Source organism: Cololabis saira, chromosome 20, assembly GCF_033807715.1.
Source record: "Cololabis saira isolate AMF1-May2022 chromosome 20, fColSai1.1, whole genome shotgun sequence".
Lineage (NCBI taxonomy): Eukaryota > Metazoa > Chordata > Actinopteri > Beloniformes > Belonidae > Cololabis > Cololabis saira.
Window position 1 is genome coordinate 33,879,729 of NC_084606.1, and position 22,971 is coordinate 33,902,699.

The window sequence follows — 22,971 nt, forward strand, 5'->3', positions numbered from 1 at the left end:
GCAATATCCCTCCCTTCTTCCCTTCACTTCTTTCCCTCCCACCACCTTCACGAATAAATGGGTAGAATCATGCCTGGCACATTTTAGGCTCTGCCAGAAACGACTAAAAAGGCTCTTGTTCAAACAGTGGGCGAGCGGGACTATTTTTATGTGTGTTAGGACCACAGATCTAAGTCAGCACTCTTTTTTCTGAAGGGAATCTTGATTAAATCTTAACGTCTTCCAATTAGGCAAAGGGAATGTTGTGTCACAGCCGAGTGAGATGGATCTCTGGAATGCGTTTCTGAAAGCTTGGCTTTGGCACGCTGAAATCTAAACCAGCACCGCTGCGGATTCATTCCTTCCCCCTGCCCTCTCCCTCCTCTCTCTCACCATTCCTGGCGGAGCTGTTGGAGTTCAGCATTGCTCGGGCATTTAGTTTGCTTTGCCGTTTCCCAAAAGCATTCCCTCAGGGTCAAAACGGCTTTGTGCAAAAGTTATGAGCGCTGGTCGGTTATTCAATTGATTTTTTAATGCAAATGTACACGTGGTTCCCTTTATTGTGGATGTTTGTAATAATTGTCTCTTTCTGGCTTTTTTTCTTCAGATTTCAGGGGCAGGTCATGGTGTCCGGTGAGAAGGTGTGGGACCCCCACCATGCGGGCCTTATCCAACCACATCTGAGAGAGCAACACCTGGCTACCGGCCTGCCACCCCTCAGCGACCCATCAAGTATCGCAGCTAACGACGCCACACTCCACCAAAGTCAGCGGCCGTCGCCTTTGTCTTCCCCGTCTCTGCCGCCGGTGGCTCTCAACCCCCTTCACCCGGCCTCATCGCATCTACATCCACCTGCGGGTTCGTGCGCCCTGGGTAAGACCGCTGTGGCCTTTCAGTCTGCAGAGGAGGAGAACGAGGAAGCGGAACGGCTGGACATGAAGGGAAAAAGGCTCGGAAGCCGTGGAGACGCCACATTGGAGGACAAACTGGAGGAAATGGGCGATGGACCTAAGAATGCAAAAATCACCCTAAGCTTCCCACTTAGCGCGGCCCCGCTCCCAACGTCTCTGACCTCACCGAACCACTGTCACAGCTCTTCCTCGCCCTCCCGCTCCCCCCACCGTCGGCGACAATCCTCCAAGAGCTCAGACAAGGGCTCGCTGTGGAAACTGGATGCCACCACAGATGTAAAGCACAGACCCTTTAAACCCCCAAGGCACGACAGCTCTCCGTCCACTTCGCCCTCCTCCTCCTCTCCCATGACTGTCCCTGCATTCATTAGGAAGGATATCAAATCTCCGCCTCCTCTTAAATGCCCCAAACTTAATTCAGAGACTCAGATTCACAGGTCGCCCCAGAGAACCTCCGGTGGACCTTTGGGGGGAACTTTTGGCGGAGACGAATGGGACGAGAGGCACAGGATGGCCAACGGTACAGCGTCGCCCTCTCAGACTGCTCAGATTCTCTTCAGTCTGGGCACGTCAGCCTATCAGAGAGGCGGGGATGCAGAGAGGAGAGAGAAGCTGACAGGAAGGCCAGCTGGGAAAGCGGGAAGCCCCCACAGACCGAGTCTTCATCCTCCCACCCTCCATCTCCCTCCTCCCTTACCTCCACCGCCTCCCCCTCCTTCCGAGGGTCTCACCGCACCCCCCCACTCTTCCTCCTACTCCCCTACCAACAACCTGAAGCCGGAGCTGATTTGCGGGGTGTGCCATCGTCTCTTCAGCTCAGCCTCCTCCCTCACAGTCCACATGCGGCTGCATCGTGGCAGCCGCGCCCTCAGCTGCCGCTACTGTGGCAAAGTGTTCATTCACAGCAAGAGACTGCAATCCCACGAGGCCTCCTGCAGGGTGGCAGGCCTGTCCCCCAGCAGCCTGTGCCCTCCTTCTCTCTCCGTGCAGCCAAAGGAGGAGCCACTGGAGGAGGGTGAGGTGAGAGTGGAAGGAGGAGTGATTGTGGGAGAAACAGACAGCAGTAAGGCGCGGCCTGGGAAGAAAGCACGAAGCCTCCTGGCCCGTATCCAAGGTGATGATGCAGCAGGCACAGAGCTGCTGGCGGGTGATGAGAACCATTTTGTGAAGGTGGTGGATGGCAATGTCATTTACTTCTGCTCCGTGTGCGAGCGCTCCTACATGACCTTGTCCAGCCTGAAGCGTCATTCTAACGTACATTCGTGGCGGCGCAAATATCCATGTCATTATTGCGACAAGGTTTTTGCCCTGGCCGAGTACCGCACAAAGCACGAGGTGTGGCACACGGGAGAGCGGCGATACCAGTGCATCTTCTGTTGGGACGCCTTCGCCACCTACTACAATCTAAAAACTCACCAAAAGACCATTCACGGGATTAATCCGAGTCTCATCTCCAGTGAAAAGACAGCTAATGGGGGCTATAAGCAGAAAGCTAATGCCCTCAAGCTCTACCGCCTTCTCCCCATGCGCTCCCAGAAGAGACCCTACAAGACCTACAGTGACAGCTTGCACAATGGCCTTCTCCTGCCATCAGCTGAAACACCTTCCCTCTCCCTCCCCGGCCTGGGTTGTGCTTTGGGCCCAGGGGACCTAGAAAGCCTCATCGCAGGAGCCCCCCCTCAGGGTGTAAAGCCAGATCCCGATGCCTTCCCTGACGGTTTTCCTGTTTCTATCGCTGCTGAGCACAGGGACCTCTCTGCCTTGACACACCTCCCGCTGACCGATGCGTCCCAAGTTAGAAAACGTGAAAGCGAGGTCCTAGAGTCAGAACAGGGGAGAAGTAGTGGCAGCTTCAAAATATCGAATAACAGCAAAACCAAAACCCCGAAGAATGGTAGAGGGACAGAGACAAGCATGACTTCCGTGATAACCTACGGCCATGCAAAACCCTCCGTCATAGTGCATGGAACAGCAGTGTCATCCTCTGTCATTGTGCATAGCAACCAGGTTACCTCTGGTAGCGAAAAAAGCCCAGTGAACAGCCCGTCCCCTGAAACAAATTACAATCAGACTTTACTCAAGGGCAGTCCTCGTCCAATCAAAAAGCAAAGGGATAGTACAGAGAATTATAAAAAGAGGTCAAGAGACAGTTCGGATACGACAGAGGAGGGTTCAAGAGGCAGACAGGAAACAGACCCAGGCAGATTATTTCACAAATCACGCAAGTCCCACAGCAAGAGTAATATCTCAATCTCAAAGCAGCTGTCAGCATCCGTGGGGTCGCAGGTCAAAGAGGCAGGGCCACTGTGCCAGATTACTGTCCGCATTGGTGAGGAGGCCATAGTGAAGCGCAGCATCTCTGAGACAGACCTTAGGAGAGACAATGGCCTGTCTCCTCCGAAAATCAAACACAGTGAAAAATCATCCGGGCGGGAAGCCAAGGAACCCCGCCAATCTCAGTCTCACCACCATCGCCACAAAAACCGCCTCCACAGCCGGGCCAGCCACGAAACAGAGGATGATAAGGAAACAGGAGACTGTGAGGAGGAGGAGGAGGAGGAGGAGGAAGAGGAAAAGGAGGAGGAGGAAGAAGAGGAGGAAGAGGAGGAGGACGACGAGGATGAGGAGGAGGAGGAGGAGCAGGGCAGAAAAAAGAGAACCAAATTCCCCCATAAAGTGAGGGAGTACTACTTCCGTAAGGAAGTGCGTGAGCAGGACAGCGACAACGACCTAGAGGATAATTTATGGCGACCTTACTACTCTTACAAGCCTAAAAGAAAGGCCCAAGCGCATCTACAAAGGGTGAAGATATGGCAACGGAAACTTAAGTACAAACGCTCCATCCGACTGAAGAAGAGGGCAGAGAGACTTAAAAACATCCTGCATAAGCAAACGGAGAAATCGCAAGATGAGGACGACGACAGAACAGCTGAGGACGCCGAGAAACTCTTAAAAACTAACAAAGATAAACAAGAAGAGAAAAAGAAAGATCCCTTTTCAGCACCTTTAAAGGAGAAACACAAAGATTCTGAAAAACAGGTTAAAGAGGACAGGCGCGAAGTTTCCACCCCACCTGTGCACTCTCGAAAACCCTCTCTGTCTACCTCAGTGGCACACACAGGAATAAAGCCGCGGCCTTGGACTAACGGTAACGCAGCAGAGTGTAGTACGTGTGGCTGCTGGTTCTCAAGCCCCAGGAAGCGAGACAAACATGAACTGAACCATCTGCTCGAGTTTGTGTGCCTCTTCTGTCGAGCCACTTTTCCGTCAAGGGACAAGTTGGAAGACCACCAGAAAGCCAAGCATCCTAAGCCTACTGAGGCAACCTCGGTCGCCCTTAAAGGGGGTGAACAAATCTTAGGGGCTGGTACCAAATCTGTGCCTGAGCTCTCAAAATACGATGAAGATAAAGGGGGACAAGGAGGCTTAGGAGTGAATAACTGCAGTCCGAGTCCACTAAGCAGAAGGGCGCTTTCGCGACACACCTGTCCACAGTGCCACAAGGTGTGCAAGACATCTTCGGCACTAACTCGTCATATCCGGCGCCATGAGCTGAGCAGTTCTCCAGAGAGGGAAAAGGAAGACAATGACCGAGAGCCAAAAACATCAGAGACATTTGTGAACAATCTTAGCAAAGATTCGGAGACGGATAAAGGACAGATTCCTAGTGCACTCTCTGTTTCAGTTATCAGCTATTCAGCACCAGAGCCGCCCAGCAGTGGTGAATGTTTGACATCACAGCAGCACGAAAACCGTTTAAGTGAAATCACAGATGAACATCTGACGCCAGATTCCAGTGAAAAACCTGAACTAACAGAATACACACATCCAGCTCCGGAGACGGAGCCCAGACCAAATATTGCAGACCCTCCATTAGATATTTCCGTTAACCTTACACCAACGAAACCTGAAATCGTACCTGCCACACACCCCACTCTCCAGAGTGTGTTAGTCATGAATGGACCTGACTGTCTTGACTACCGCACCCCTGGCAAAAAGAACTTAGACAGCCAGATTCACAGAATATCCAGCCCTTTGCACTTTGTGACATCCGCCAACACCTCTCCAAATGTGCCCATGACATCACAGACCAGAATAACCACCGCTGCTCCTCCTGTTTCCATGACAACGGCTCCCATCTCCGAAGGGGAGTTCCTGAGACGAGAAGGGGTCATTATGGACAGAGAGAGGCAGAGTGGGAGTGGCGCGTATCTACATTTGGGTTACAAGGAGTCAACCGTGGTCCAAGATCTCCGAGTCCAGTCCCTGTCCAGGAGTCCCTCTCCCAACGAAGCACAAGACCTGACCATGTCCTCCATGCTCGCTCGAGAGAGGGAGATAGAGAGGCAAAGAGAAGCGGAGAGGGAGCTCGAAAGACAGAGGGAACAGGAGAGGAACAAAGAAATTGAAAAAGAACGTGAAAAGGAGATGGCAAGAGCTCAGCAAATCAGTAGAGTTGCTCACACCCCGCAAGACCAGATTGGACTCCTGGTTCCTAAAGAGGAGCCCTTGAGTCCCGTACCGTCTCCCCAGCATATTCCCCCTCAAACCACTATGAATGGATCCTCTTCACACAGGCAGACTCCAAAGACCCCCTGCCAGTCCCCCTCAACCATTGGACTGTTAGCTCAAGCCAGCCGGCAGGTTCACTCCAGTTCACAAGGACATGACAGGCTGACACAACCCACTGGAGCAGCTGGTGCTGCCGACCGCCCCTCTGCACACGCGCTGCTTCTCCCCCGGGCCCCCCAGCCGCCTGAGCCAGACCACCAGGACACCGTTTCTTCCAGAGAATTGCAGGAACGGGATGCCACCTTAGTCGGCTACCCTGCCCAGGATTACCCACTTCCGCTCATCGTGCCGGACGGCTACCGCACCGCCAAGAAGCAGGACGAGAACCTTCTCATCTCCTCGTATCCGCCGGGGGCCCTTCCCTTCGACCCGCTGGGGAAAGTGATAGTACCCAACGGCGGCGATCTGGCCAAGCTGCCTTTCTATCCGGACCCTTACCAGCTGTTCTACGGGCCCCAGCTTCTGGCCTATCCCTATAACTTGGCAGCACTTCCTGTGGCTCTGAACATGATGGGACCTCGGGGGGACAAGGTGGAGCCTCTGCCGTTCCTCCCTGCCATCTTCAACTACGCAGCCACGCCTGGGCCCTACATGGGCGCAGCTCCTCACCCCCTCTCGGCAAATCCCAGCCTCTACAGCAGCAGCAGCGGCAGCAGCAAAAAGCAACAAGACAACAGCAGCAAACAGTAGGACACAAATGCACTATGAAGAGTCTAGTTCAAAAAGGGACAGCCTCGTCTGTTTCGGCTGAGAAAGGAAAGGGGTGCATGCTCACTGGCTCACTCAGTATGCTTGCACAGTATCCCCTATCCCCCTCATCCCTTTTTATTCTCCAGAGATCAGCGCTAGACATTACAGGAGTAGATGGAAAGGGAGGAGAAGGAGTAAAGAAACGGGGAGGAGAAGCCAACGTTGTAGTGACGACTCACTGCTCCCTCGTCTTTACTCCAGCTCTTCTTTCTCCGCATCTTTCCTGTCTTCCTGTAGTGTGGTGTAGTTCTAGAGCTAGGTTAATCTTCCTATCTGACTCATTATACTACTCTGTAATATAAGAATAACAACTGTTAACAGGGTGTGCGTTTTGTGAAAAAATTAGTTCAGTCTACTTCCCTTTATAGTCCATGCATAACGAGGATAAACGCTCTTCAGGGAAGGCTTGTGAGGGCTTGGATAAGGGATGAGGCCGGAGTCCTCACTCAACACAGTTGGAAGTGGAGCATTAAGCAACTCAAACGTTGAGTATTTTTGTATTAGCAAGGGATGAGCAGGTGCATCCTGTTGTCATATTGTCCATGAAGGTTGTATATGAGCATGTACATGCACATGTATGTTAGGGATATGTGGATGCAGCGATAGGTTTAAGCTGGGTGTCTCTGCGTAAGCGTGAAGTGTGTGTCTGTGTCTGCGAGCGACTGAATATGCGCGTGAATGTCTAGATCATTCCATGAGAGGCACACAGGATTCCTACTGCAGTTGGAAAAGCTACTTTAGGTCAAAGTGTAGAAGTGCATTTAGAAGTGAGTCTTCATATCCAAATCATTAAGAAGTCAGATCTGTGAGCGGATGTGTGTATGACAATGACAGATCATCTGCGCTCCATTAAGTGTTGACAAACCTGGCATCTTTGTGGTCAGATGATACTGTAGAAACTGTATAGCATTCACCATAGTTTATACCTTTTGTGCACAAAATAGAAAAGTAATGGTCACTTAAAGAGGACATATGTAGCTGCTGTGAAATGTAGCTGGCCACTGGGTAAGAATTAAAGGCTGGTAGACCATTGCACTTCCATTTTTCATCTCATTTCCTTTGAAATAGAAAAAAAAAGGAAAAGAAGTTTTTTTTAAAGTCAGCCTTCATTTGTTTAGCTTTTTCCTCTCAAATTGGAAGAGGACAAGGCCCCATTTCCTAAGCCAGGAAGAAGAAGGCAAACAGCAAAGATGGAAAAAGAAAATCGTTTTCAGGGTATTTAGTCATTTTGGATACAAAAAGAAATATATGGGGACAAACTGTTGGACTCTGAATCAGATGGCTCCACAGAAATTATGCTTTAGATGAAAATTTAAAAAATAAAAAAAAGGAGAAAAAAAATCCACAAATGAGGGAAAGTTTGGGGGAAAAGTCTGATCCGTTTCCCGTTCTGCCCGGTATCATTTACCAAGAGATAGGAAAAGGCTGAGCTTAACAGCCAAAGCGGTGGGCCGAAACCTTTCAGATGCCCTCCTGGGTCCTTTTTGTTGTGTCTAATGTTGTCTTTATGACTGTTTTGTTAAACTATGTTGTTGCTTTTGTTGTTTATCCCTCTTACCAGATGGAAATGGGGTCAGTGAAAAGAGGGAGGGGAGTAAATTTAAATATATGAATGTAAATTTAGTCATGAGGTTAATGAAGTACAGCTGCATTAATGGTAGAGTTGGTTTCAGTTCTTTTTTTTTGTTTGTTCGTTTGTTTTGACACAAATAGCTTGTTAAAGAACCATATAACGTCTGGTAAGCATATATACAGTAGTTCTAGGAACATGTCAGTAAACTTGGGTTCTGTATCCACAAAGCATGTGCAACACTAACCTAACCGTTTATATCCTCAGCAAATCTGGCATTGTGCACACAGCTTTTCTTTTATTTCCTTTTATAGTTTCAGGTCTTTTAATCTTCCATATCTCTGTAAAATTTCATTTGTTACTGTTAAACAAAAAAAAAAAAAAACAAGAAAAGAAAAAAAAACAAAATTTAAAAAAAAAAAGGAAAATAAAAAAAAATACCAACTACAACAACAACTCAAAATTAGCAGCCACATCTATGTGTCACATTTAGGAGCTGTTTAATTGTCCCATTTCCCTCAAGCGTACTCTGGCTTGCTGCACCTCCTCTGAATGAACTACATGTGTTTCCGTGTGTGCGCGCATGTGTGTGATGGTACTGGGGCACCTTTCCGTTCTGGCAGGGGTGTTAAATCCGAGCGTGACTGGCTGCAGGGGCACATAAGCATCCCCTCGGGTGTGGTTACAAGCCTTTTGCGTGTTTGGGATATACGTGTAAGAGTGAGTGATTGCGTGAATAGGAAAAACCAAAATAAATCTGCCTGAGCAGAGTATCCCTTGGCAGTTACATGGGCCACCTGTTTTCTTTTTTTTTTTTTTTTTTATTTTTGTTTTTTTTTTTCCTCTTTGTTTTTTTTTTCGGGGGTGGGTGGACATGTTTCTGTGGGTTAGTTTCTGTGTTAAAGAAAAAAGAAAAAGAGAAAAAAAAGAAGCCTCGCTGTCTCCAGTACACTCTCTCAAGCCATTCCTGTAGATGACATGTCAATGTTTTTGGACCATTTCTTATGCCATACTTTGCCATTATGGTTGTCATACAGACCAAAAGCATGCAAAATCGACATATTGTAGTGACTGGACTGGAATCTGGTGGTAATATACAACTATTTACTGTATGTTTTAGTTCAAATGAATGTGCCTCTGCTTTGATATTTAAATAATTATCTATAGTGAGATGCGGATCTGCCAGATTTCAACTGTTAAGGTGCCTTGTTATGGCATAAGAAATTTCAGTATAAGAGTGTTTTCTTGAGAAATAAAAAGTACGACTCGGAGATAGATTTCATGGCTTTGTTTGCTATGGAGATGTTAATAGATGTAGGAGTGTGGCTAAACTGTTTTGGTATTGTGTACATGTCTAGGGTAATACTGTGCCATATAGAGCCCACAGAATATGTTAATGTTATTTTTAAAAGATGTTTTAATGTTGCCTGATGACTTTGTCTTTAGATTTGATACAAAGGCTTGTAGCCACAGCTCTCCCAAAGTCTGTAGTCTCCTTTTCCAACATTCTTCTCGTCTCCTTCTCTCCTTGTTTCTATCTCCCTTTCTTTCTCTTTGCTGCAAACAAAATAAAGTATTAACCTGATGACCCAATTAAATCCGCTCTTGTCTGGTTTCTTTCTCTTTTTTATTTATTTTTTTAATGTTCTGTATCTTTACAAGTTGTGAAACAGTTCCTCGTATAAAGCATGTGTCAAAGTTGTTGAATGCCGAGACTTTACGCTGTGATGTTCTCCTGTACATTAATATTTAGTGAGCTGCTACAGTATAGTTCCATCATTTACATTTTTTTTACATCTTTATCCCCATGTTACATCACTTCCTCTTTTAAAAACACTCCTGAAGCGTTTTGGATACATTTCGGTTCATTTCAATCTGAAATGTTTTCCAGTTCTTAATCACACTGTGGTTTAGTATCTTGTGCAAATAAAAAAATTAAATCATATAGGCAGTTTATGTTTCTCCAAAACCTAGACAGACATCAGACATCATTCAGTGTTAATGTAGTTTTCACAGCGTCAGAGCGTCATGTGTCATCTATTCTCGCACCATCACAAATGCTGGATCTGAACCTTCGCTTGTTCCATGTTTGTTGTTACAACCGTGAGGACATGAAGGTCACGTCTTTTACGCTGACTCGCAAACCTGTTCTGTAAGAGGAGGCTCAATTTACAAACAATCATGTCACCAATACTGTGCATACTAACCTTGTTGGTTGTGAGATTTTCAGCATTTATATATAATATATATATATATATATATATATATATATATATATATATATATATATTATATATATTTCCATCCTCTTTTTTTATTCTGACATGTAAAAAAAAAAAAAAGAAAAAATCCCAAAGAGCAAAATTTCAATTTTTCCCAATCTGATCTTCTCCCTTTGTACACTGCAAAAACTCACTGGAAAACACAACAATTTTCACCTGTTTCAAGTAGATTTTCACTTAAAATAAGTAGAAAATCTGCCAGTGGAACAAGATTTTTTTGCTTGTAATGAGAAGATAAATCTTGTCCCACTGGCAGATTTTTCTACTTATTTCAAGTGAAAATGTATTTGAAACAGGTGAAAATTGTCAAATAAGTTATTTTTTCTGGTAATGACTCTTGTTTTAAGTGTAATGAGATTTTTTTGACTAAAAATGAGACATTTTAATTAGAAATAAGACAAATATTCCTGGTAAGATTTTGAGTTTTTGCAGTGTAATATCAAGTCTGGGGCTTTTAAATTGTTTTCAAATGACTGCATTTCAACTTTTTTGTCAATGACAAAGTGATATATTTTAATTTCCACCTCAAAAAATGTCTTTCATTATGCTTTTCATGTATCTGTAGCCAAAGTCCTCATGTTTGCTCTCCAATTTTGATAAAAGATAACATCAAATAAACAGCACTCCTCATGATGAATAAACCTGAGGCTGATTAAAGTTTTTTTCCGGGCAGAATTAGGAACTGACCTCCTCACTGGCAACGCACGTTCCCACTAGTGACACTCTGTGGTTTAAACAGGAACCATCAGTTTGGTGACTGAAAATTTGCACTCGAGAAAAAAGTTGCTTTTTTTAAATTTAAATGATGTAACACAAATTTATTCTGTAGACGTTAAAAATGATTGTAATTTAATTCACCTCTCGAAGCATTAAACATGAGATGTGAATAGTGGGGGAAAAAAGATTAAGGGGTATTTTAAATACTTTGATGTGAAGGGCTGCAAATATAAATAGATCATTCAATTTTAAGGCCAAGCGAAGCAGTAATTTGTGACCTTTCGTCACAGGAAAAGCACAGAGGCTGCTAACACCGTCAATGAAAGCTCTTTTTCTGTTCAAGTGTCACAGCAGGCCAGAGTACACAGAACGGGAACACAAACGGAACGCATCCGTCAATATTCCTATCATTTACACCTGCAGCGTCACCTATTGTGACACTCGGCGAAATAAGAAATCCATTAATAGACGTCCCGCTGCGAGGGTGCACAAAGGAGTAAGAGCAATTTCATGTTCTGGTTTGATTTGACATTTCAGATTAACTCCTAATCCTTCGGCAGCTGATTAACAGATTGCAGCCTCTTCCTGCGTGTATGTGCGCGATGCTCTTTTCCCCGTATTTCCCAGTCATCCCCGCCTTCCTGGAAGGAGATCATGTCGGGGGGGAACGCAGCCAACCCAAGAGAAAGAGAGCTCTGGGACTTGAAGCACAGTTCTTGTTTCTTTCTCCTGTTTATCTGAAGTACACACACAAACACACACACACATGCCTGCTGACTCACAGCCAGCAGCGGTGAATCAAGGTTCCTGTGTCATGGGTAAACAGCAGTACTCTGGCCGGGCCATTGACCCGGCCTACAGTCCTGTCACTGCTACATAAATATCCATGAACGTGCCTTACTGACAGACTGATTTTAGATCCTTTTAATTGAAATCAATAGAAAATGTGAAAAGAAGCACACTGAGGTAGATTCATCTTCCTTTCACTCTTTTCTTGCGTCTATTTTCTTGTTTTCCCACTGCCCACCGTGTTTCTTCCACCCACCTACGTTTTCACAAACACCCCATCAGTCACAGCCCCGCAGCCATGGAGCACTTCCTCCCAGGGATCAATAACCCGCGCTGACCATGCTCCACTTGCCCTCTGGACCCCAGAACGGTGTGCCAGCTCACACCTACGCTCCACACACACTCTGGGGGCAGAATATCTCTCTCCCTGCTCCTCATCTACACCGTTGACGCCTTAAGAAAACCCGGACCACCCAAGGGCTCGGGAGAGTGCACGCTGGGAGGCCTGGGTGGGTGAACGCGCCGAAGGATGGCCGTGTTTTGGAAAGCAGCGGCAGGTGGACTGCTCCTCGCTGTGATCTTACTGCCGTGGAGAGCCGAGGGCCAGGGGAACGGGCGGGATAAGGTAGGTGAACGCTCTACATCGTGCTGCAAAATGAGCATTTGTGAATCTATATGATTTTTATAGGTCAGTGTTTCCCAACCCTGGTCCTCAAGGCCAGAGGTGTCTTCAGTATTCACATTCATTACTCAGGTAGAAGTATAGATACTAGAGTTTAAAAATACTCCTGTAGAAGTTGAAGTATCAACTCAAGTTTTTTACTCAAGTAAAAGTATAAAAGTACTGGTTTCAAAACTACTTAAAGTATAAAACTAAAAGTAATGTAAGGGGGAAAAAAGCCATTAAGGCCAAAGGCCATTGAAAATGAATGCATCTTAGTATAATGCAAATATATTAAAGAACCATATATGTGTACTATTCAGAGGTGGGTAGAGGAGCCAAAAACTGTACTCAAGTAAAAGTACTGTTACTTCAGAATAATATGACTCAAGTAGAAGTAAAAAGTAGTCATCCAAATAATTACTTGAGTAAAAGTAAAAAAGTACTTGGTGAAAAAACTACTCAAGTACTGAGTAACTGTTGAGTAACGTCTGATTAATTTTTTTAACACAACCATTCAAACAGACAAAAGTACAAAACAATCATCTTCAGGCAAATTAAATCAATAAAATAATAAAATAAATTAAAATGAATAAAAAATAAAAAATAGCACAAAGCTTAACGGAAATTAAAGTACTTTAATAAACAATAAAATAAATAAAATAACAGAATAAAAAAATTAATTAAGCACAAGTAGCACAAAATTTCAAGGCTTTATACTTTTCTTTTTTAACCAGGCAGAACTAGAACAAACATGAACTCATAGAAACTCTGTGTGTGTTTGAGTCTGTGTAAATGTGACAAAACATGCAAAAACAAACATTTTTCCCAAAGAATCACCCAGTGATGTCATGAGATTGACGTGTACGTGGATAAAAGGGATAAAAGAAAAGTAACAGCTCAACGTAACCTAATGTAGCGGAGTAAGAGGAACAGTTTCTTCTTCACAAATCTACTCAAGTAAAAGTAAAAAGTATAGTGATTGAAAACTACTCCTAAAAGTACAACATTTCCCAAAACTTACTCAAGTAAATGTAACGGAGTAAATGTAAGTCGTTACTATCCAGCTCTGGTACTATTGAGCATTAACATGTGTTTCAGAGAGCAGCAGATATGATGACTAGTTGCCTATAAGTATTGTAATGGTGCAAAAAGTCAAACTTCAGAGGCATGTTATCATTTATCCTAACCTTTATTGGAATGTACATCCAAGTTTAGTTGCAGGAATCTGAGGGAACGGATGTAAGAACAAAACTGGACAAGAACATCTGAAACAACCACAACCAAATTCACTCTATCCGGATGGAGCAATTTAACTGGATAGTTTTTATTAAAGGCCGAAATGAAATAGAGTAACGAGGCTGTTTTTAAAATGTAAGGAGTAAAAAGTACAGATAATTGCGTGAAAATGTAAGGAGTAAAAGTAAAAAGTAGTCTGAAAAATAATTACTCCAGTAAAGTATAGATAACCAAAATTTCTACTTAAGTAAGGTAACGAAGTATTTGTACTTTGTTACTTGACACCTCTGCTCAAGGCCCCTGTCCTGCATGTTTTAGATGTTTCCCTTTATCATCACACCTGATTCTAATTAATGGTCCTCATTAGCTTGTCATCCAGGCCTGCACAACTCTGTTGATGACACAGCCACTTGTATCACGGTGTGCTGGAGCAGGAAACATCTAAAACATGCAGGACAGTGGGCCGCGAGGACCAGGGTTGGGAAACACTGTTATAGGTTATAAAGAGTATAAGCACATTTTCAGATGTTCCAATATGAACTATTTTCACTGCAGTTTTGCAGTGAAGTGACAAATACAAGTTAATAAATCTAATAACTTGCATACATAGTTTCTTTTACATGTATTATTTCTTCTAATTGGAGAATTTGGGCCATTTAATTTGGAGATATCTAACTTAACAAGGGTTTTTCCTAAAATGCAGCATGAAAACTTAAAAAGTGAAAAAGCAACTTGTCCCGTGCAGAATTCAGATGCCAATTGAGACCTCGGACTTTGCTCCGTTTGTGGACAAATCAGCCCTACAGCTGTTCTTCCCAAACTGATTTTTTTTTTTTTTACCATTAAATTCATATTTTAATGCCACACAAGTATTTGCAATACTTAAGTGCCATTACAATTGATTTTGCGCTTCATTACTGCCTAAGAATTTGACCACACTTCCTCTGTTACGCAGTAATTATGCTTAAAGTCGGATCAATACGCTTTGAACCACTACCCCAATCAAGATATCTGACTGCGAAATACAAAAGGCTGCGTTCAATGAATCTGCACGGTGCATAATGAAGAGCTAATGGCGTACTGTTAAATGAGTGCATTATCACGTTGTTGTAGAAGGAAGTCTCCGGCGACTCCACCGTCCACCTGGGTCAGCACAGAGAGCCGTGGAGGCCGCTGATGCACACACGGGTCAACCTCACCGAGATCAGGAGGTGAGCAGGCCCGTTTCAATGCCCCTTTGAAAAACTTCTGCAGAAAATCTGTGGGAAAAGGGAACATGTGCACACTTGGGAAATCTTTTCTCTGCAAAGAGAAATTCTGAAGTTTTGAAATAAATCATTAATCTGTTCTTCAGAGATCTAAATGAGCTCTATAACCACCAGTTACCAGCTCAGCCTCCGGGGCAGTTTCCTTCTGAGTGAACACTGCTACCTAAAGCAGGTTACACGCCTAACAAGTGAATCGGTACCCTGCGGAAAGGTTTTGGACTTTGATCCACTTTCAGATGGACTAAAAAATCTGTCCAGTCAGGTTTCTTATGTTTCTCATGTTTCGTCTTTTGGTCCACCTGATGCTGAAAGGCCAGTGTGAATATTAAACAGTACTTTTGGGCTACATCGGTCCAGAACAAGAGTACAAAACTATATATATATATATATATATATATATATATATATATATATATATATATATATATATATATATATATATATATATACATATATATATATATATACAGTACTCGAGTTGTAAAAAAAATCAGGGGGATGGTGGATTTTATCATACTGGGACAGATCATTTGTGCTGATTACAAATAATATAATATATTACAAATAATAGCAGTGACCAAAACACCTGCAGAAATACTGCAGGAATGACATAGCAGCAGTTAAATGCAGCCTTCTGTAAACTTTAAATATCCACTGGACTTACATCAAATACATCAAAACACAACAATAAAAAACACTTTTCTGAACTTATCAATATGACTCTGTCCTTCACAGGATAAGTAAAATGGATCACTGCAAAAACTCAAAATCTTAATAAGAATATTTGTCTTATTTCTAGTTAAAATGTCTCATTTAAGTAAAAAAAATTCATTACACTTAAAACAAGACTCATCACTGGAAAAAACAACAATTTTCACCTGTTTCAAGTAGATTTTCACTTGAAATAAGTAGAAAAATCTGCCAGTGGAACAAGGTTTTTTTTGCTTGTAATGAGAAGATAAATCTTGTCCCACTGGCAGATTTTTCTACTTATTTCAAGTGAAAATGTACTTGAAACAGGTGAAAATTGCCAACTTTTCAGCTTTTATGTCTGTACACTGCAAAAACTCAAAATCTTACCAGGAATATTTGTCTTATTTCTAGTTAAATTGTCTAATTTTTAGTAAAAAAATCTCATTACACTTAAAACAAGTCAAAACCAGAAAAATAACTTATTTGACAATTTTCACCTGTTTCAAGTAAATTTTCACTTGAAATAGGTAGGAAAATCTGCCAGTGGGACAAGATTTATCTTCTTATTACGAGCAAAACAATATTGTTCCACCGGCGTGAGTTATTTTTCTGGTGATGACTCTAAATGTTGAAATAGCAGTAAAACCACATTCATTGATGAAATGACATAAGGGATGGAAAGGGGGGATGGCAGTTTTACAGGGGGGATGATTTGGACCGTTTTTATTTCAGGAGGGATGCCATCCCCCCTCATCCCCCCTCAACTCCAGTACTGGATATATATATTTATATTTATATTTATATATGCATATGTGCATATATATATATATATATATATAAATTATATAAATTAACATGAATTAAAATGACTTGACTTTCCTGCTGTACCGTTATTCTGTCCACACAGTATCAAGTCTTCCTTCCAGTTCCGGACGTTTGACCCTGAAGGTGTAGTTTTCTACGGAGACACCAAAAATGGAGCGGACTGGTTTGTTTTATCCCTTAAAGATGGATTCCCCCTGATGCAGATCCGCAAAGAAGATGTGCTTGTCAGTGTGGCGGGTGGGCCCAAGCTCAACGACGGGAAATGGCACACTGTGAGTCCAGCCCCATCTCGGTAACAAGAACATTTCCTGAAGCCAGGACATCACTATAGTGCAACTATAGAAAAAAAGGAAAAACTCAATTCTTTTATATATTTTATATTATCTCGAAAAACACAATGGTGTTGTTTGTTTTTCTTGATGCAACTTTAAGCTGGAAGTGAGCAACCAGGGGAAGTTTGTGACCCTGGAGGTGGACGGCTCACCAGGGCTGGTGGTGGGGATGCAGTCCAACCAGATGGAGGAGGTGCTTTATGGACAACTACGCCTGGCCCTGGGTGGGATCCTGATCCACACAGACCAGATGATTGTTCAGGTGCCCTGTGTTTGTCCACCCTGCAACACTTTTACACTGATTGATTGAGATCATTCACCCACATTGGCCAGTCGTATTTAATTTTATTTCCTTTTGCATCTGCATTTACTAGGGGTGTCTTCAGTATTCACATTCATTACTCAGGTAGAAGTATAGATACTAGAGTTTAAAAATACTCCTGTAGAAGTTGAAGTATCAACTCAAGTTTTTTACTCAAGTAAAAGTATAAAAGTACTGGTTTCAAAACTACTTAAAGTATAAAAGTAATTTAAGGGGGAAAAAAACCCTTAAGGACAAAAGTGATTGAAAATGAATGCATCTTAGTATAATGCAAATATATTAAAGAACCATACATGTGTACTATTGAGCATTAACATGTGTTTCAGAGAGCAGGAGATATGATGACTAGTTGCCTATAAGTATTGTAATGGTGCAAAAAGTCAAACTTCAGAGGCCTGTTATCATTTATCCTAACCTTTATTGGAATGTACATCCAAGTTTAGTTGCAGGAATCTGAGGGAACGGATGTAAGAACAAAACTGGACAAGAACATCTGAAACAACCACAACCAAATTCACTCTATCCGGATGGAGCAATTTAACTGGATAGTTTTATTTAAAGGCCGAAATGAAATAGAGTAACGAGGCTGTTTTTAAAATGTAAGGAGTAAAAAGTACAGATAATTGTGTGAAAATTTAAGGAGTAAAAGTAAAAAGTCGTCTGAAAAATAATTACTCCAGTGAAGTATAGATAACCAGAATTTCTACTTAAGTAAGCTAACGAAGTATTTGTACTTCGTTACTTGACACCTCTGGCATTTACAGAAAATGAGGATTATTGTTGTTAGAGCTTTAAAGATTCTGTCTCCAGTCACGATTTAGTCCTCTGAATGCTTCGTTGCGTTCCCTGCTGCAGTTTGAGCCGCAGATGGACGGCTGCGTGAGGGGAGGGAGCTGGCTGAACCTCAGCGTCCCCTGGGAGGCGGCAGCAGAGGTGTTGTGGCCCTGCTATCAAAACATTAAACCTGGCAGCTTCTTCCCCGGCACTGGATTTGCCATTTTCAACACCTCAGGTGGGGATGCAGGACTAAGTTATACAATGCATGGAAGTGTTAACGTCACTTGCTCTTCCAACTGGTACGGATTGCTCATTTTTGCATGACAGGAAACGTTGGCTAGCAATATTTTGTTTCATTACTGTTGCGCCATCAGTAATCTGTTATAAGATTTAACATGTTAATAAGCAATAAACCCAGGTGCTTTACACTCACGGCTTTAGTAATCTCATGATTTGTTTTGTCTGTTTGCAGCGTTCGCAGTCAAGGAAGATCTTGGATTCAGGATTGAATTATGGGGCGACTTCAGTCTGATGGACGGAACCGTTCTGAGCATCAAACCTTCAAAGGAAGAACTGATGTTTACCGTCGTAGCCAATAATAACACAAAGGTATGCACGTAAATCTGTCACAGGTCAAATTGAATCTGCATCTGCCTCAAACTGCTCTACAACTGCATAAAGCCTCGCGTCAGAGCTTACAACAACTGTGTTCCATGAAAATTCAGATGGGAGACCTTTATGTATTTACCATGTCTCTCTTTTCTGACTTTCAGGAGGTTGAACTCACTTTTAGGGAAGAAAAAATTGTTGTGAAAAACACTTTCAACAGAGTGCTGATTACCTTCCTGAAGGATTTACTCAAAGTGCATCAAGATGAAGATGAATCAAAAACTATTACGTTACCTGTCAGTCCAGCGAGCCACCCCGGTTACTTGGCAACATGGACAGGCGGTCGTCTCGCCATTGGAGGTCTGCTGGGTAAGAGTAGTGTTTATGTGTGCATTCTTGAATATTTTTTGAGAAGCTGGTGGCAAAATGGCTCAACAGCGCCCCCCGGAAAACTTTGTGCCTCAAGCCCCACGATATGGTTTGACCTACATGCACGAAAATCGGTACACACCTGTATCATGGCGCAACTTAAAGAAAAGTCTCTTGGCGCCATGGCCAAAACCGAACCGGAAGTCGGCTATTTTGAATTAATCGTGTCATTTTGGCGAAATTTATGCCATTCCTTCGGCAATTAATACGGCCCGAACCGTAACGTGCACCCAGGTGTGTTATACATCAAAATGTGCGTCTCCATCCTGCGACAACACCAGCCCCCGGGTCTGGCAGTCAGAAGGCGCGCCGATTTTTCCCAGTGGCCAGCCGCGGTACTACAACAAAAAATCCCATGTGGCCCAGAAAGCTTTTTTCCCATAGACCGCAATAGTAAAAGAGAAGCCTCTAAAACTGTTCACAGGAACCTCCAGCTGTAATCACCGGCAATTACTAATCTTTGTATTCTATATTTTTAATTCATGGACTTTATATCCGTCAAAAATGTTTTATAACGGCCAGAAAAGTCAAAGAAAAGTCTCTTTCTGGGCGTGACGTCACGGCTGACGTCACAGCCGTGTCCGTGCATTCCACGGATGTTTATATTAATATATATTATGTAATTATATTATATTAATACATTAATAATATATGTAATACTATACATGTAACAATATACATTAATTCATATATTATATTAATACATATTATATTAATATTCGTGTCATTGCCCCGGGGCATGATGGGAGGCCCCAGAGCATCATGGGAGGTGACTCAACTGCGCATGCTCTATGGGCTGCTGTATGCGGAAGTAAACCCGGAAGTCAGAGATTTTTTCGGCGTATGCGCTGGCTGAGCAGAATGCATTGAAATGAATGGGCGGCCATTTTCAATTTCCCATCCAGTTTTATAATAGATCCATGGACAACACGCATTACTTTTCTCTTTCAAAAGTGTTACCATGGTGACGCTAGACGCCAAAAAGCGCGCTCACCCTTCATCTGGTTGGTTCAGACAGAAAAAACTTTGTGCCTCAAGCCCCACAATACGGTTTGACGTACATGAACGAAAATCGGTACACACCTGTATCATGTCACAACTTAAAGAAAAGTCTCTTGGCGCCATGGCCAAAACCGAACAGGAAGTCGGCCATTTTGAACATTTTGAATTAATCGTGTAATTTTGGCGCAATTTATGCCATTCCTTCGGCAATTAATACGGCCCGAACCGTAACGTGCACCCAGGTGTGTTATACATCAAAATGTGCGTCTCCATCCTGCCACTATGCGCATTACTTTTCTCTTTCAAAAGTGTTACCGTGGCGACGCTAGACGCCAAAAAGCGCACCCTCCCTTCATCTGATTGGTCCATATTTGATAGTTCCCCAAAAGTCACCAAATTCTGCATGCAAGCCAGGCCTGGTGATAAATTTGATATTTCATGGTTTGCATTAATGGGCGCGGCAAAATGGCTCAACAGCGCCCCCTAGAATACTTTTCTTAACCATAACTTTTGAATGGTTTGACATAAAGAGTCATGGGTGGTGTCATCGGACTCGGTATTGAGTCCTTGACCATAATTGGTGCAAATTGCACGCGCGAGGGCCCGTTCATCGCTGCTTGCAGCTTTAATTATATTTACAATTCCAAGTGTTACAGCAGTAAAAGAAAAAAAAACATGTTTTTCAGAGCAATAGTAGATGACAACAGACACTGAAACCATGACTAACACCTAAGTTTGTTGCAGACAGAAAAAGGGGAAAACAAATACTTTCTTCTTCCTCTTTTTCACTTTCAGGTGACGGTGAAGATAGTGTCGGCTCCCATTTCTTGACAGGATGTCTGGAGAAGATCCAAGTCCAAGGAAGAGATTTGGATCTGGATTTAGCTGTGAAACACATGTCAGTTTCCTCTCACAGCTGCCCTGCATAAACAACTAAGGCACACAATCACCGTACACGGATTGGATGCTGGAAGTTGATGCCTTTACTTCGCTGCCTGTGGGCCCGGGTGACATATCAATACAATGTTAAAACATAGTAAACTGTATGAGACACGTGTGTTTGGAGAGGTCATTAAATACGCCAAAAGAGCAAAAGCTGAGGAGACCAAAAAATTGTTTCATGCATAATATATTTTTCCATCCATCAGTCCACCAACGTTTAAACTACTCAATGCAAAGTCAACTGAGATCATTGGAGCAATTAACCTCAGAAATATGCATAAAGGAGGACCAGGTTCAAGCCCCCGGAATGGCAACCGAGATGAACCATCTTTGGCCTTTAACCCTAATTGCTCCCCGGGCGATATAGTGTGTTTGTTCTCTCAGATGTAAGTCGCTTTGGATAAAAGCATCTGCTAAAGTAGTAGTAGTAGTAATATAATTCACTCCCAAAATCATAATATACTTAAAGGTATATATTTAAGTCTCCCAATGTGACAGAATGTACAGATTCACGTCAGACATTGTAACCTTGATAAAAACAAATGCAATGTTTCCAATAACAATTTGTTATTGATGAAAATTGATGAATTGCTAATGTATTCTACTCTTATTAAGGAAAGGCAAGTTTATTTGTATAGCACTAGGGCTGCAACTAACGATTATTTTAATAATCGATTAATCTGTTGATTATTTTTTTGATTAATCGATGAATCGGATAAAAAAAAACAAAAAAAAAAACGTTAAATTCCAACCATTTATTTGAAAACAGAACTGACAGTGCAAATTCCCAGTGCAGATAATCTTCAGAAAGTTCACAAACAGGTTGCTCCTTGAACATCCCTGAGCTTTTAAAGTATTGATTTAAAAAAAAAAAAAAACTAAATGGACTAACACAGAAAACATACACATGTATGCTTTACATCTGCCAAATATATAAAAATAAAGTGCACAAAAGAGGTATACTTTGTTTAAAAGGGACCTGAGCTGTCAGAACAATAAATAAATTATAAAAAATAAAGAAAAATACAAATCAGAAACAGGATTTGTTTGAACATTACAATTTGTTCTCTCACTGCCTTCACTCAAAAAACTAAGGATCTTACCGAGAAGTTTTCTTATTTCTAACCTAAAAATGCCATTGCACCTGATAATACACATAACTTAAAAGGTTAAGTGTTTTTCCCACGTGTTTCAATTGAACTTTCATTTGTGTCAAGCAAATTTTAAGTTCTAGTTAAGTTTTAAGTTAAAATCTTCATAAGCTTTTGAGTTTTGGCAGTGTTCAAAATAAAATTATGAGACCTGCTTTATTGGAGCAATATTCTAGTCAGAATAACTGAACGCTGCCTCACCTTGGTTGGTTCTGGTTCTGGAACCACAACAAACCAGATCCAGATGAACCTCAGGGGTCTGGGAGCTTCATAGGAACTAACAGATCCAGATGAAGCTCAGGGGTCTGGGAGCTTCATAGGAACTAACAGATCAACCATGTATTTTGGTCCAAGACCATTCAGGTCTTTGTAGACCAGCAGTAAGATTTTAAACTCTATCCTTTGACTCACTGGAAGCCAGTGTAGTGATTTCATGACCGGTGTAATATGGTCCAGTTTCCTGGTGTTTGTAAGGACTCTGGATCAGCGTTCTGGATCAGCTGCAGCTGCCTGATTGATTTCTTGTTCAGGCCTGTAAAGATGCCATTGCAATAATCCAACCTACTGAAAATGAATGCATGAATAAGTTTTTCCATGTCTTGTTTAGACAGAAACCTCTTAATTCTTGCAATGTTTTTTAGGTGGTAATTTTTTTTTAATTTTACCTTTATTTTACCAGGTTAGTCCCATTGAGATCGAGGATCTCTTTTTCAAGGGAGACCTGGCCAAAAATGGCAGCCTTAAAAGTTACAGACAAAACAACAAATCAACAATAACAGAAATAGAAGGACAATGCAAAATACATCACAAAACAGTGCCAGTAAATAAGTTACAATACTTAAGGACAGTGACATGTACCAACAGAGTAATTTAAAAATGCATTTGTAAGAGCTTTAAAATCAGACAAGGACACTAATGTGTTTAGCTTCAGGTCTTTTTGGAGGATATTCCAAGCAAGTGGGGCAGAACAGCTGAAGACTTGATATGGACAACAGGATAGCATCATTTGATCTCAGGCTATAACCAGTACTGGAGATGAGGGGGGATGAGGGGGGATGAGGGGGGATGAGGGGGGATGGCACCCCCCCCTGAAATAAAAACGGTCCAAATCATCCCCCCTGTAAAACTGCCATCCCCCCTTTCCATCCCTT

General features: G+C 42.6%; 2 protein-coding genes across 9 annotated transcripts in view; both read left to right on the forward strand.

Moving 5' to 3' along the window:
* The window catches only part of zbtb4 (zinc finger and BTB domain containing 4), a 31,030-nt gene extending 21,650 nt beyond the window's left edge, over positions 1 to 9,380 (forward strand). For 7 of the 8 annotated variants that reach the window (XM_061709518.1, XM_061709524.1, XM_061709523.1 and 4 more), the window contains exon 2: positions 587 to 9,380. In XM_061709518.1, coding sequence (XP_061565502.1) covers positions 587 to 6,152 — 5,566 coding nt within the window. In that variant the 3' untranslated portion in view covers positions 6,153 to 9,380. Of the gene's footprint in view, positions 1 to 428; positions 489 to 586 lie in introns of those variants that run through there. The other variant, XM_061709525.1, reaches the window with a different exon arrangement.
* A 2,558-nt stretch (positions 9,381 to 11,938) lies between these two features.
* On the forward strand, positions 11,939 to 21,338 carry shbg (sex hormone-binding globulin). The gene is made up of 8 exons (XM_061709554.1): positions 11,939 to 12,195; positions 14,584 to 14,681; positions 16,339 to 16,528; positions 16,689 to 16,850; positions 17,766 to 17,922; positions 18,160 to 18,296; positions 18,461 to 18,665; positions 20,523 to 21,338. Exons 1-8 carry the CDS (start codon positions 12,100 to 12,102, stop codon positions 20,654 to 20,656), a joined length of 1,179 nt encoding a protein of 392 aa, XP_061565538.1. The 5' UTR covers positions 11,939 to 12,099; the 3' UTR covers positions 20,657 to 21,338.
* Positions 21,339 to 22,971: the final 1,633 nt, after the last annotated feature.

Bases quoted from the DNA above. Each gene is read 5' to 3' on its own strand.
- shbg (XM_061709554.1), top strand. From the start codon at position 12,100: ATGGCCGTGTTTTGGAAAGCAGCGGCAGGTGGACTGCTCCTCGCTGTG. The intron at 12,196-14,583 runs GTAGGTGAACGC...ACGTTGTTGTAG, and splicing joins AGGGGAACGGGCGGGATAAG to AAGGAAGTCTCCGGCGACTC. The intron at 17,923-18,159 runs GTGGGGATGCAG...GTCTGTTTGCAG, and splicing joins TGCCATTTTCAACACCTCAG to CGTTCGCAGTCAAGGAAGAT.